Consider the following 14,940-nt stretch of genomic DNA (forward strand, 5'->3'; position numbering starts at 1 on the left):
TGTGTGGCATGAATGTTACATACCACTTGCCCACTTCTGACCTCATGATGGAAGGAAGGTCATTGATGAAGCAGCTGAAGATGGTTGAGCCGAGGACATTGCCCTGAGTAACTCCTGCAGTGATGTCCTGGAACTGAGATGATTGACCTCCAACAACCACAACCATCTTCCTTTTGTGCTCGGTATGACTCCAACCAGCAGAGAGTTTTCCCTGATTCCCATTGACTCCAGTTTTGCGAGGGTTCCCTGATGCCACATTCAGTCAAAAGCTGTCCTGATGTCAAGGGCAGTCACTCTCACCTCACCTCGGGAGTTCAGCTCTTTTGTCCATGTTTGAACCAAGGCTGTAATGAGGTCAGGAGCTGAGTGGCCCTGGCAAAACCCACCTGGGCGTCAGTGAGCAGGTTATTGCTAAGCAAGTGCCACTCAGTAGCACTGTTGATGACCCCTTCCATCACTTTACTGATGATCGAGAGTAGACTGATGGGGCAATAATTGGCCGGGTTGGATTTGTCCTGCTTTTTGTGTACAGGACATACCTGGGCAATTTTCCACATAGCCGGGTAGATGCAAGTGTTGTAGCTGTACTGGAACAGCTTGGCTAGGGGCACGGCAAGTTCTGGAGCACAAAACTTCAGTACTATTAAGCCGGAATATTGTCAGGGCCCATAGCCTTTGCAGTATCCAGTGCCTTCAGCTGTTACTTGATATGACGTGGAGTGAATCGAATTGGCTGAAGACTGGCATCTGTGATGCCCGGGATCGCCGAAGAAGGCCGAGATGGATCATCCATTTGGCACTTCTGGCTGAAGGCTCTTGCAAATGCTTGGTCTAAGGGACAGGAAGTTGACAATAGTGGTGGATGATTGTTTCCCAGACAGGAAGAGATATGCACTGGTTTTCCCCAGAGGCCAGTGTTGGCACCACTGCTCTTTTAATCATTCAAGGGGTGTGGGCTATGCTGGCTAGGCCAGCATTTATTGCCCATCCCTAATTGCCCTGGATGGCGTTCTCATCGCCTCAGAAATTTAACTTTTAAGGGTAGAGTTGGGCAGGCATTACTGCTGGACACTGGAATGGGTTAGAGTTGGAAACACAAGAATACCTTTCAACCTCTTGAGCCTGGTTCATGATTCACTTAGGTCATTTGTACCTAACCTCCTTAAACCTGCCTTTGCTCTATATCCCTCAATAGCCTTAACTTATAAAAAGTCTATCAATCTCTAATTTAAAAGCTCCAACTGACCTACAGCTTTTTTAGGGAGTGCTGGGGGGAAGAGTTCCAGATTTCTTCTACCCGTCATAGGAAAAGTGCTTCATGGTTTCCTACCTGACTGGCCAGGCCTAGAATTATCCATGCTCCCACTGTATTCCCTGCTCCCTGTTGCACTCACTGCCTCTGTTATTACCTCCATCAGAACTGAGATGTGAAATCAGAACAAAATCTTATTCTGAGCAGCACAGCACTGTTACTTGCCTACAAGTAATGGTGCTGGACTGCTGGGGAGACAGTGGCATAGTGGTATTTTCACTGGACTAGTAATCCAGGGACCCAGGGTAATGCTCTGGGGACCCGACTTTGAATCCCACCACGGCAGATGGTGAAATTTGAATTCAATAAAAATCTGGAATTAAAAGTCAAATGATGATCATGAAGCTTTTGTCGACTGTTCTAAAACCCCACCTGGTTCACTAATGTCCTTTAGGGAAGGAAATCTACCATGCTTACCTGGCCTACATGTGATTTCAGACCCACAGCAATGTGGTTAACTCTTAAAAATGCCTTTCGAAATGGCCTAGCCAGCCACTCAGTTCTCAAGAACAATTAGGCATGGGCAATAAATAGCCAGCGACATCCACATCCCATGAACGAATAAAACAAATTCGTGTTGGTGATTTCCTTTCCTTCATTCCTTCCCTTCAGTTTGATGTGACAACTATTTATTTGTGTGAATATTGAACTGTGCCGAATGTGAAGGCTGCAATGTGCTCAGCATTTCGTATTGCTGTAGAGGACAGTCCATATTACTAGGTGTTCACTGTCAGGGATATAATGAATGTTGAGATTTGGTCTGTTTGGCATCACTGGCTAATGGGGCTTTATCTTATTTTCTGGCAGGTTGTTCAACACTGTGTGAGCTGCCTGGGAGCTGTAGTGAACAGAGTAACTCACAACTACAAATTTGTGTGGGCCTGTTTCAATAGGTATTATGGTAAGTAGCCTGTATTCAGTTATAGGTTTTCACTCTCGCAAGCATGGACAGCGCAGTGACAGCCGCACCTTATTCGATCATAATCAATTCCAACTGTTTAAAATACTGTCCCTTCATCTCTGCTAATTGGGTTTAAATCTATTATATAGTGTACAGAATAGAAATAGGCTATTCAACCCATCTTTTTTCTGCCTGTGTTTAGGCTCCACATTAAACTCCTCCCATCCTTCAAACATATCCTTATACTTTTTTCTCCCTCATGTTTAATGAGCTTAAACACATCTACAGTACACACATTGCAGCCTCACATCAACTACTCCTTGTAGCAAATTCCACATACTAACTAACACCTAGGTAATGAACTTTGTCCTGAATTTCCTATTAAATTTATCTTTGAGGGCCATAAACATGAGACAGTCAGTCCTGATCCCCTGCAAATGAAAACATCATTTCTACCTCTACCCTTTCAACCCTTTTAATTATCTAAAGACTTTGAGCAGGTTACCCCTTAGCTTTCCCTTGTCCAGAGAAAAAGCCCCAGGGGGTTCAGCCTTTCCTCATAAGTATATCTTCTCAAATCTTGAATTGTCCTTATGAACCTTTTACGTACTTTTGCCAGTGACCCTATATCCTTTTTATAATATTGAGACCAGAACTGGGCACAATGCTCCTAAGGTGGATCTATGCACCCTCGTCACTGACCTCTCTGCTAAAGTAAATAGGTTCTTCCCATCCACTCTGTGCAGGTCCCTCATAATTTTGTACATCTCAATCAAATCTCTCCTCAGCCTCCTCTGTTCCAAGGAGAACAACCCCAGCCTTTCTAATCTTTCCTCATAGTTGCAATTTTCCAGTCCTGGCCACATCCTCATACATCTCCTCTCCACCCTCTCGAATGCAATTGCATCCTTTCTGTAATGAGGTGACTAGAACTGCACACAGTACTCAAGGTGTGGCCTAACTAATGTTTTATATAGCCCAGCATAACCTCCCTGCTCTTATATTCTTTACCTAGGCTAATGAATGAAAGGCTTCCATACGCCGCCTTAACCACCTTATCAACCTATCCTGGTACCTTCAGGGATCTGTGGACGTTCACTCCATGGTCCCTCACTTCCTTTGCACCTCCCAGTATCCTCCCATTTGTTGTGTATTCCTTTGCCTTGTTTGACCTCCCCAAATGCATCACCTCACATTCCTCCAGATCGAATTCCAAATGCCACTTTTCTGCCTACCTGACCAGTCCAGTGATATATTTAATATTTTTAAGGCAGAGGTAGATAGATTCCTGTTGGGCAAGGGAATCAAAGGTTATCAGGGGTAGATGGGAATGTGGAATTCAAAACACAAACAGATCAGCCATGATCTTATTGAATGGCAGAGAAGGCTCGAGGGGCCGAATGGCCTACTTCTGCCCCCATTTCGTATGTTTGCTTATCTTCCTACATTTCACAGCTACCCTGCAGCCAAGTTTTGTGCCTTTTGCGAACTTCTTGATCATTCCCCCAATATTTACATCCAAATAATTAATATATACCACAAAAAGCAGGGGACCTAAAACAGCCCTGCAGAACCCCACTGGAAAGATTGCCCTGGTATGTCCTGTACACAAAAAGCAGGTTAAATCCACAATGGCCAATTATCACCACATCAGAGTAAGTGGAAGGTGTCATCAGTTGTGCTATCGAGCCTGCCGTTGACATCAAGCCGCATTTGACCGAGTGTGGCATCAAGGAGCCCTAGCAAAACTGGAATCAGGGGGAAAACTCTCTACTGGTTGGAGTCATACCTAGCACAAAGGAAGATGGTTGTGGTTGTTGGAGGTCAATCATCTCAGTTCCAGGAAATCACTGCAGGAGTTCCTCAGGGTAGTTTCCTCAGCCCAACCATCTTCAGCTGCTTCATCAATGACCTTCCTTCCATCATAAGATCAGAAATGGGAATGTTCGCTGATGCTTGCGCAATGTTCAGCACCATTCACAATCCCTCAGATACTGAAGCAGTCCATGTCCAAATGCAGCAAGACATAGACAAAATCCAGGCTTGTGCTGACAAGTGGCAAGAAACGTTCATGCTGTACAAGTGTCAGGCAATGACCATCTCTAACAAGAGAGAATCTAACTATCATCTCTTGACATTCAATGGCATTACAATCACTGAATCCCCCACTTCAACATCCCGGGGGTTACCATTGACCTGAAACTGAACTGGACTAGCCATACAGTGGCTACAAGAGCAAGTCAGAGGCCAGGAATTCTGTGGTGAGTAACTCACCTCCTGACTCCCCAAAGCCTGTTCACCGTCTACAAGGCACAATTCAGGAGTGTGATGGAACAGAATCACACAGAGCAGAAGAGGCCCTTCGGCCCATTGAGTCTGCACCAACACGTGAGAAACACCTGACCTACCTACCTAATCCCATTTACCAGCACTTGGCCCATAGCCTTGAATGTTATGACGTGCTCTCCACTTGCCTGGATGAGTGCAGCTCCAACAACACTCGAAGCTTGACACCATCGAAGACAAAACAGCCCGCTTGATTGGCACCACGTCCACAAACATTCACCCCCTCCACTACCGACGCACAGTAGCAACAGTATGTACCATCTACAAGATGCACTGCAGCAACACACCTAGCCTCCTTAGACAGCTCCTTGCAAACCCACGACCTCTACCGTCTAGAACGACAAGGGCAGCAGATAGATGGGAACACCACCACCTGGAAGTTCCCCTCCAAGCCACTCACCACCCTGACTTGGAAATATGTCACCATTCCTTCACTGTTGCTGGGTCAAAATCCTAGAACTCCCTCCCTAACAGCATTTTGAATGTACCTACAGCACATGGACTGCAGTGGTTCAAGAAGGTAGCTCACCACCACCTTCTCAAAGGCAGTTAGGGATGGGCAATAAATGCTGGCCCAGCCAGTGATGCTCTCATCCCATGAATGAATGAAAAAGATCACAAAAACACCCATCAACAATTACTCTTTGTTGCCTGCCACTGAGCCAATTTTGCCTCCAGCCTGCTACATTCCCCTGGATCCCATGGGCTTTTTTTTTTAAAACAGCCTACTATGTGGGACCATGGCAAAAGCCTTGCTGAAATCCATGTTGACCACATCAACTGCACTACCCTCCTCAATCTTCCTTGTTACTCCTCAAAAAATTCAGTCAAGTTAGCCAGACACTCACTACCTTCCCTTAACAATGCCTTGATTAATAATTTGCCCACTACTGAGGTGACTGGCCTGTTATTATTCTGTCTATCCCTCAATCTATTTTTAAACAAAGGTACAACATCACCTGGATCCAGTGAGGATTGGAAAATGATGATCAGACTCTCTGCAATTTCCACCCTGGATGCTTTGAACAGCCTGCAGTACATTTAATCTAGCCTTGGTGATTTATCCACTTGCATAGATGCTAATCACATTAATACTTCCTCTCTCCCTATGTTTGTCATATCCAATGCTTCACACTCCTCCTCCTCAACTACAATGTCTGCATTGTCCCCCTCTTTTGTGAAGACAGACGCAGAGTATTCATTAAGAACCATACCCACATCCTCCGCCTCCACACACACAGGTTATCTTTTTGGTCTTTTATGGGCTCTACTTTTCTGTGTTCTATAATTACAATTAGCACCAGCATCTCCTTTACTGCAGCCAGTTCTTCTGTTGGCTGTAGTGTCTGTGTGTGCGATTGTGTGAGCATCAGTTGAGTAACAGACTTCCCTACAACAATGTTGACAATCTGTCTAGGCTTGCACATGAACTCGAAGCAGAAAAAGGCAAATAGCCTCCTTCTGTGCTGTAACTATTCCATGGTTCTATTATTATCATCACAATCTATATGAGAATAATTGAAGCCTCCCCATTATTTCCACGCTATAGTTGTTACACTTCTCTCTAATTTCTTTGCAGGCTATATTTGTTGCACTCTAAGATAACCTATACAATTACCCAGTAGTTAAGGAACACCTGATGTTCTTAACTCCAAGTGAATTCTTCTTGACCCTTTTAGCTCATCCATTCTGTCTCTAGCATTGTAACACTCTCTGTAATCAATACTGCCACCTCCTTTTTTTTCATTCCTATCTTTCACACCTGCTATCCAGGAATATTTAGTTACTTAATTGACCTACGGTAGCTTACTTTATAGGTTGATTAAATTAATTGCTTACCTGTGGATTTATGTAAGCTGAATGGCCTACTCCTCCTAATTCACATCTTCGTATGTTGTGACGTCACAGATTGTTTTTCCCTTTCGTTCCCTTTCAGTCAGACTGACTCTCAGTGACCACTCTGCCCTCGAACCCTCCCCCAATGAGCGCCCCACAGGCACCACCTTGATCCTACCCCACCATGTGCATGCCGCCCTCCTTACTACCATGTCCTTTTACAATTTGAGCTAGCTCCAAAAGTAAACGATAATGAAAACTACTGGATTGCCATAAAACCCCATCCATTTCTCTAATGTCCTTTAGCGAAAAGAAGCTGTACCCTAACTTGGTCTGACCTCAGGTCTGCTGTATACAATTGAAGCAGTCCTTTGTGGTCTGACTTTAGTTGAACCAGGGCTCTTGGTTAGTAGATCATCGGGTTGCCCATTGGATACATCACCCCCAGAGGTATAACAAGGTAGCATGATAAATTTGTCACCTTGTAGCGGTTATAGATAAGATAGGATGTACAATAATCTTAAACAACTGCTGTCTGTGGAACAGACAGTGAGCGTCTCCTCTTTTTTCCTTTATTCTTCCAGGGGATGTGGATGTCGCTGGCAATGCCAGCATTTGTTGCCCATCCCTAATTGCCTTTGAACTGATTGGCTTGCTAGGCCATTTCAGCGGACAGTTAAGAGTCAACCACATGTAGGTCTGGGGTGACATGTAGCCAGACCAGGTAAGGATGGCAGATTTCCTTCCCTAAAGGGCATTAGTAAACAAGATGGGTCTTTGCAGCAATCAGTGATAGTTGTCATCTTCTCAACAGCAGTTAGGGATAGGTATTAAATGCTGGCCTTGCCAGCGACGTTCATTTCCCATGAATTAATTTTTTAAAAAGTCCTGTGGAGGAAACCTACAAAGCAGTAACCCGATACCTGTGTTTCTACCAAAGATCCAAGCATCCAGTATTAGTGCTGGAAACTGATGTACTGCGGTTGGTGACCCATAATTGTATTATGTGCAAATGTTGAACTTCAAAACATGAAGACTGTAAGAAAAATCATTGCCCTTAAATTTAATAAAATTGTGTTTTTAATCACGACAGGTGCTCTAACAAAACTGAAGGCACAGCACCAGGAGGATTCCAGCAACACTGCTCTAGTTGGCAATAAACCTGCCCTCCTTCGCTCCCTTTTTACTGTTGGTGCACTATGCCGCCACTTTGACTTTGATCAGGAGGAGTTTAAAGGCAACACTAAGGTAGTAATTGGAGGTTAACTTCGTTCATCCTCTTAAATGCTACTTTGGATGTGATATTTGTATTTAAAGAATTCTAAAAACCCTGTACTAAGAAGCAAATCACAGATTTCAGCCTCAAGTGTGCGCCAACTTATTTCTCCCTCCAGGTTTACAACAACATGCTAAGGCATTTCACAGTGGTATTGTAAAACAAAATAGGACATCGAACCACAAAAGGAGATGTTAAGGAAGGTGACCAAAAACTTGGTCAAAGAGACGGTGTTAAAGGAGGAATGCACAGTAGAGAGGGAGAGAAGTTTAGAAAGGAAATTCTAAGGTTTAGGACCCAGGCAGCTGATCTACATTGGCAGTGTGATTAAAATCTGGGATGTTCAAGAGGCCAGAATTAGAGGAGCACAGATATGTCGGAAGGTTGTCAGATTAGTGATTACGGAGATGGGGAGGGGCGAGGTGAGATTTAAAAACAAGGATGAAACTTTTTTAATTGAGGTATTGCTTAACCAGCGAGTATCGGAATGATGGGTGTATGGGACTTGGTGCAAGTTGGAACAAAGGCAGCAGAGTTTTAGATGGCATCAAATCTACGGTGGGTGGAACGTATCAGGCTGTTAGAATAGGTTGAGAGATAACAAAGACGGGGATTCAGGATAAGATGAGCTGAGTTGGGGCGGAGCCGGCCAATGTTACGGGGGTGGAAATAGGTGGGGCTATAGCAGGTCAGATAGAATGGTTAATGCTTCAGGTCGATAACCTTTCATCAGAGCTGATTCAATACAACAACTTGCATTTATATAGCGCCTTTAATGTGGGAAAACATCCCAAAGTACTTTCCAGGAGTGTAATCAAACAAAAATCGACACTTAGTCAAAGAAGGAAGGCAGTGGTATGCATTGCTTGAAGAGGTAAGTTTTAAGGAAGACTTTTACAGAGGTTGAGAGATGGAGAAGTTTAGGGAGAGCATTGGTGCCAAAGCTTAGGGCCTAGGCAACTAATGGTGGGACGAAGGAGTGGGGAGTATCGTAGCGATGGAGGGTTGTAGGGCTGGAGTAAGTTACACAGATAGGGAGGTTAGAGGCCATGGAGGGATTTGAATATCATGAGAATTTAAAAATAATTATTGATAGACCAGGAGCCAATGTATGCCAGCAGGCACTGAGGCTATGAGTGAATGATACTTTGCTGGCATTGTCCTAACTCTCACTAAGTTTTGGACAAGCTCAGGTTTATGGAATGTGGAAGATAGGAGGCTGGCCAAGAGAGCATTGGAATATTTGAGTCTAGAGTAACAAAAATATGGATGAATATTTCAGGAACAGATGGATTGGGGCTGAAGTGGAGGCAGCAGATGGTTCTGTGATTATTGCTGACGCATAAATAAACTGTCTTGATGATGGAGGGAAATGGGGGCCGAACCTTATCTCGGGACAAATGAATCAGTGATGGCAAACTTTGTGGTTCATCCTTAGACTGGCCAAGAAAGAGGCTAGTTATCAGTGTTTAGGTAATTCAGTTTTTGGAGGAAACCAAGAGGGAATTCTGGGGTCCTTCAGTGATGTCATTGCAGATGTAAAGAGAATCATTGCTGTCAGTATACTGGCTATATTGGGACTATGAACAGTAGGGATGGGCCTTGGAATGGCAATGAAGGGTGGCATGGCTTACAAGGCAGCTGAAAACAGTGGACTGGAAGGGATAACACATCCAGTCACAACTGAGAAGAATGTTAGTGTATTTGACCAAAATGGATTTGATGCTGTGGCAGGATAAAAGCAGGACTGAAAGGCTTTGAACAGGATTGTAGGTTGTAGGCATGGAGCTGAGTGGCAATAGGACATTTGAAGGATTCAAAGGATTGAAATTTAAACTTTAATGAAATTCATCCACCAGCATGTAGTTTAATGCTGTGTTCAGACTTGGTTCCGATCTGAAATGTCTCACTTGCTGGTGTAACTAAATTAATTTGAACTGTTAAATTGCTGCAGTAATCTTTAGTTCACATTCTAGGGTACATATTTTATCTTGTGAAACAAGTTTTCCTGACTGAAAATATCAAGTTGAGAACATGCAAAATGCGTACTGACATTTGGACCACATTGAAGAAAGTTGCAAGAATTACCAGCAGAACATGAAAAAATCAGAGGCAAGACTACTAAACGGCATGGTCAGATGTCAAAGTTCTAAGCAAAGGCAGGATTCATTTTAAGGCAGCAGGTGCTGATAAAACAGCTAGACAAATAAATGTTGCAATCGAGTGGGACCTACAAGGTGGAAAGAAACATGTATAGCACTTAGCACATCAGGGTCTTGAACAGCTGTATCCTCAATGTTCCTGGATTTTCAGATAGTGGTGGTGGGGGGAGGTTCAGATGAGGGGATATTTAGAATGTTAGGGAGGAAGGACAATCAAATAGTGCAAAGTAGCGATGTGGGTAATGGTAACCAGATCGTGACAGGAAGGGACAAACTGTACAAACATAAGAGTGTGCCAGCAAATGGGGTCAAAGTAGAGAAAAGTGGTAAAAAGACAGAACTAAAGGCTCTCCATCTGAATGCATACAGCATTTGTAACAAGATAGATAAATTGTTGGCACAAATAGGAATAAATAATTATGATCCCAGAGTACTTAAGGAAGTGGCCCTAGAAATAGTGGATAGATTGGTGATCATCTTCCGAGATTCTGGAACAGTTCCTACAGATTGGAGGGTAGAATGGATTGGAGTATGTAACCCCACTATTTAAATAGGGAGGCAGAGAGAAAACGGAATTATAGATCAGTCAGCCTGACGTCGGTAGTGGGGAAAATTCTAGAGTCCATTATAAAAGATTTAATAGCTGAGCACGTGGAAAACAGCGGCAGAATCGGACAGAGTCAGCATGGATTTACGAAAGGGAAATCATGCTTGACAAATCTAATGGAATTTTTCGAGGATGTAACTAGTAGAGTTGATGAGCGGGAGACAGTGGATGTGGTTTATTTGGACTTTCAGAAGGCTTTCGACAAAGTCCCACATAAGGGATTGGCATGTAAAATTAAAGCGCATGGTATTGGGGGTGGTGTATTGAGATGGATAGAAAACTGTTTGACAGACAGGAAACAAAGAGTAGGAATAAACGGGTCTTTGTTCTGAATGGCAGGCAGTGACTAGTGGGGTACCGCAGGGATCGGTCCTGGGACCCCAGTTATTCACAATATATATTAATGATTTAGATGAGGGAATGTAATATCTCCAAATTTGCAGATGACACAAAGCTGGGTGGGAGGGTGAGCTGTGAGGAGGATGCAGAGATGCTTCAGTGTGATTTGGACAAGCTGAGTGAGTGGACAAATGAATGGCAGATGCAGTATAATGTGGATAAATGTGAGGTTACCCACTTTGATAGCAAAAACAGGAAGGCAGATTATTATCCGAATGGCTATAAATTGAGAGAGGGGAATGTGCAACGAGACCTGGGTGTCCTCGTACACCAGTCGCTGAAGGTAAGCATGCAGGTGCAGCAGGCGGTAAAGAAGGCAAATGGTAGTTCATAGTGAGAGGATTTGAGTACAGGAACAGGGATGTCATGCTGCAATTGTACAGGGCCTTGGTGAGACCACACCTGGAATATTGTGTGCAGTTTTGGTCTCCTTATCTGAGGAAGGATGTACTTGCTATAGAGGGAGTGCAGCGAAGGTTTACCCGACTGATTCCTGGGATGGCAGGACTGACATATGTGGAGAGATTGAGTCGATTAGGATTATATTCGCTGGAGTTCAGAAGAATGAGGGGGGATCTCATAGAAACCTATAAAATTCTAACAGGACTAGATAGGGTAGATGCAGGAAGGATGTTCCCGAATGTGGGGGAGTCGAGAAGCAGGGGTCACATATGGGGTAGACCATTTAGGACTGAGATGAGGAGAAATTTCTTCACCCAGAGAGTGGTGAGCCTTTGGAATTCGTTACCACTGAAAGTAGTTGAGACCAAAGCATTGTATGTTTTCAAGAAGGAGTTAGATATAGCTCTTGGGGCGAAAGGGATCAAAGGGTATGGGGAGAAAGCGGGAGCAGGCTATTGAGTTGGATGATCAGCCATGATCATAATGAATGGCGGAGCAGGCTCGAAGAGCAGAATGGCCTACTCCTCCTAGTTTCTATGTTTCTATGATGTGATGGCCATTACAGAGACGTAGTTACAAGTTGAACAGGGCTGGGAACTGAATATTAAACAGTATTTGAAATTTTGAAAGGATAGGAAAAAAGGCAAAGAAGGAGGGGATAGCTCTGTTAATAAAAGATGAGATCAGTACAGAAGTGGGCGATGATCTTGAGTCAGAGTGTTAAGATGTAGGATCAGTTTTGAAGGAGATATAAATAACAAGGGAAAGAAATCACTGGTGGGAGTAGTTAATAGACCCCGTAAAAGTGGTTATATTGTAGGACGGCATATAAATCGTCATAATAAAGTTTCTATGATAATTGTGGGGAGTATTAATCATCGCATAGATTGGACAAATCAAATTGGCAAAGGTAGCCTTGAGGACAAACTCAGCAAATATTCAGGACAGTTTCTTGGAACAATACAGTGTGGAACCAACCAGAAAACAGGCTACTTTAGACCTAGTAATGTGTAGTAAGACAGGTTTAATTAATGATCTTATAGTAAAGGCAAGAGTGATCATAACATAGAATTTCAGATTCAGTTTGAGGGTGAAAAACTTGGGTCTGAAACTAGCGTCTTAAATGAAGCCAATTACAAAGAAATGAAGGCAGAGTTGACTAAAGTAGACTGGGAATAAGTCTGTAGAGAAGCAGTGGTGAAGATTTATGGCAATATTTCATGACACTCAACAAAGATATATTCCGCTGAGAAAGAAAGGTGCTACAAGGAAGATGCACCATTGTTGGTTAACTAAGGAAGTTAAGGATGATATCAAACTGAAAGAAAAGGCATACAATTGCTAAGATTTGTGGTAGGCCAGAAGAGTAAGAAAACTTCAGACACCAGCTAAGTTGACAAGGAAAAAATAGAGTCAAAAGAATTAGAATATGAAAAGGTAGAGAGTAGCTAAAGTACTTTCAAGATGTGAGACTGGGAAATTAATGATGCAAAAAAAGGAAATGGTAGGTTTTGAACTAGTATTTTGTATCTGTCTTTACAGTAGAAGACAATAAAAGCACCCCAATAATAGTAGAAAATCAAAAGCAAAAGGGAGGGAGGAACATAAAACAATCACTATCATCAAAGAAAAAGTACGAGGAAATAAAATGGGACTAAAGTATGACAATGCCGCTGGGCTTGATGGTCTTCGTCTTAACATCTTAAAGGAAGTGGCATGCAGAAAAGGTAGATGTATTGGTAATAATCTTCCAAATTTTTTAAAATTCTGGTAAAATCCCAGCAGATTGAACAACCACAGATATAATGCTTTTATTCAGGAAAGGAGGGCAACAAAGCAGGAAACTATAGTCCAGTTAACCTGACATGTCATTATTATTATTAAGGAAGAATCCATTATTAAGGAAGTAGTGGCAGGGCATTTAGAAAAGCAGAATACAATCAATCACCATCAATATGGTTTTATGAAAGGGAAATCATGTTTGACAGATTTATTAGTGTTCTTTGAGTATGTAACAAGCAGAGTGGGTAAAGGGGGAACCAATGGATCTAGTGTATTTGGATTTTCAGAAGATATTGCCACATGAAAGGTTACTACACAGGGTAAGAGCTCATGGTGCTAGGGATAATAACAGGAAACTGAGAGTCAGGATAAATGGGGCACTCACTAGTTGAGTGCCACAGGGATCAGTGCTCAAGCCTCAACTATTTGCAGTCTATATTAATAACTTGGATGAAGGAACAGAGTGTATTGTAGCCAGATTTGCTGACAATACAAAGATAGGAAAACAAGTTGTGACAAGGACACAGAGTCTGCAAAGAGATATAAATAGGTTGAGAGAGTGGGCAAAAAATTGGCAGATGGGAGTATAATGTGGAAAAATCTGAGGTTGACCACTTTGACAAGAAGAATAGAAAAGCTCAATATTATTTAAATTGAGAGGGACTGCAGAATGGTGCAGTACAGAGGGAACTGAGTGTCCTTGTACATAAATCACAAAAAATTAGTAATTAGGAATGCAAATTGATCGTTGGCCTTTATTGCAAGGGGGGTGGAATATGAAAATAAGAATATCGTGTTACAACAGGCTGGTGAGACCACGCCTGGAGCATTATGTACAGTTTCTGAAGAAGAATCATACGGACTTGAAACGTTAACTCTGTCTTTCTCTCCACAAATGCTGTCAGACCTGCTGAGTTTTTCCAGCATTTTTTGTTTTTGTTTCAGATTTCCCACATCCGCAGCATTTTGCTTTTATACTATGTACAGTTTTGGTCTCCTTATTAAGGGGGATACAGTTGCTTTGAAGGTAGTTCAGTGAAGGTTCACTCGGCTTGATTCCTGGGATGAAGGGGTTATCTAATGAGCAAAGGTTGAGCGGTTAGGCCTACTGCAGTTTAGACCAATGAAAAAGTGATCTTATCGATACAAAAGATCCTGAGGAGGCTTGATAGGGTAGTTACTGAGAAGATGTTTGCCTTATGGGGGTGCAACTAGAAATAAAGCACAGTTTCAGAATAAGGGCTCTCCCATTTAAGACCATGGTGAGAATTTTTTTTTTTCAGAGCATCATTAATCTTTGGAATTCTCTGCCCGGAGGGACAGCTGGGTCAATGAATTTTTCCAAGGCTGAGTTAGACAGATTTTTGATCTACAAGGGCGTCAAGGGTTATTTGGGGGTCAGCAGGAAAGTGGAGTTGATGCCGCAATAAGATCAACCATGATTTTATTGAATGACGGAGCAGGCTGAATGGGCCAAATGGACTACTGCTCCTAATTCTTATGTTCGTATGCTCTGATGGCTGGTTGCACAGTGCTGTCATTCTTGAGTGTTCTCAACGTTTTCAGTAATGGTAATCTTCCTTTAGCTGCTTTACGTCTACTGCTGCGAATATAGATTACCACAGCTCTCAAAATTTAGCATAAACTACTGTTTATGCTCAACGACTGAGGGTAATCCCATTCAGAGCCAGTGTAGGATCTGCTCTTCCAGGTATGCCTGTGTAGCACCAAAGCACAATGAGATGATGTGGCTTGATTTTTTTTTCTTGGTTGCAGTTTAAGATATTAAGAGGGAACAGATAGGGTAGATCAGGAGAAACTATTTCTGCTATAATAAAAACTGAAAATGCTGGAAATACTCAGTTGGTCAGGCAGCATCTGTGGAGGAAGAAACAGGGTTAATGTTTCAGGTTGATG

At 42.8% G+C, this 14,940-nt stretch overlaps 1 protein-coding gene across 8 annotated transcripts in view; it reads left to right on the forward strand.

The window, feature by feature from the left end:
* LOC144691642 (nipped-B-like protein) overlaps window positions 1-14,940 on the forward strand; it is a 564,605-nt gene that overhangs the window by 481,383 nt on the left and 68,282 nt on the right. For all 8 annotated transcript variants that reach the window (XM_078559979.1, XM_078559947.1, XM_078559954.1 and 5 more), the window contains 2 exons: window positions 2,120-2,213; window positions 7,489-7,643. In XM_078559979.1, the coding sequence (XP_078416105.1) occupies window positions 2,120-2,213; window positions 7,489-7,643 (249 nt within the window). The remainder of the gene's footprint in view (window positions 1-2,119; window positions 2,214-7,488; window positions 7,644-14,940) is intronic.

This window comes from Cetorhinus maximus, chromosome 2 (assembly GCF_964194155.1).
Source record: "Cetorhinus maximus chromosome 2, sCetMax3.hap1.1, whole genome shotgun sequence".
Taxonomy (NCBI): domain Eukaryota; kingdom Metazoa; phylum Chordata; class Chondrichthyes; order Lamniformes; family Cetorhinidae; genus Cetorhinus; species Cetorhinus maximus.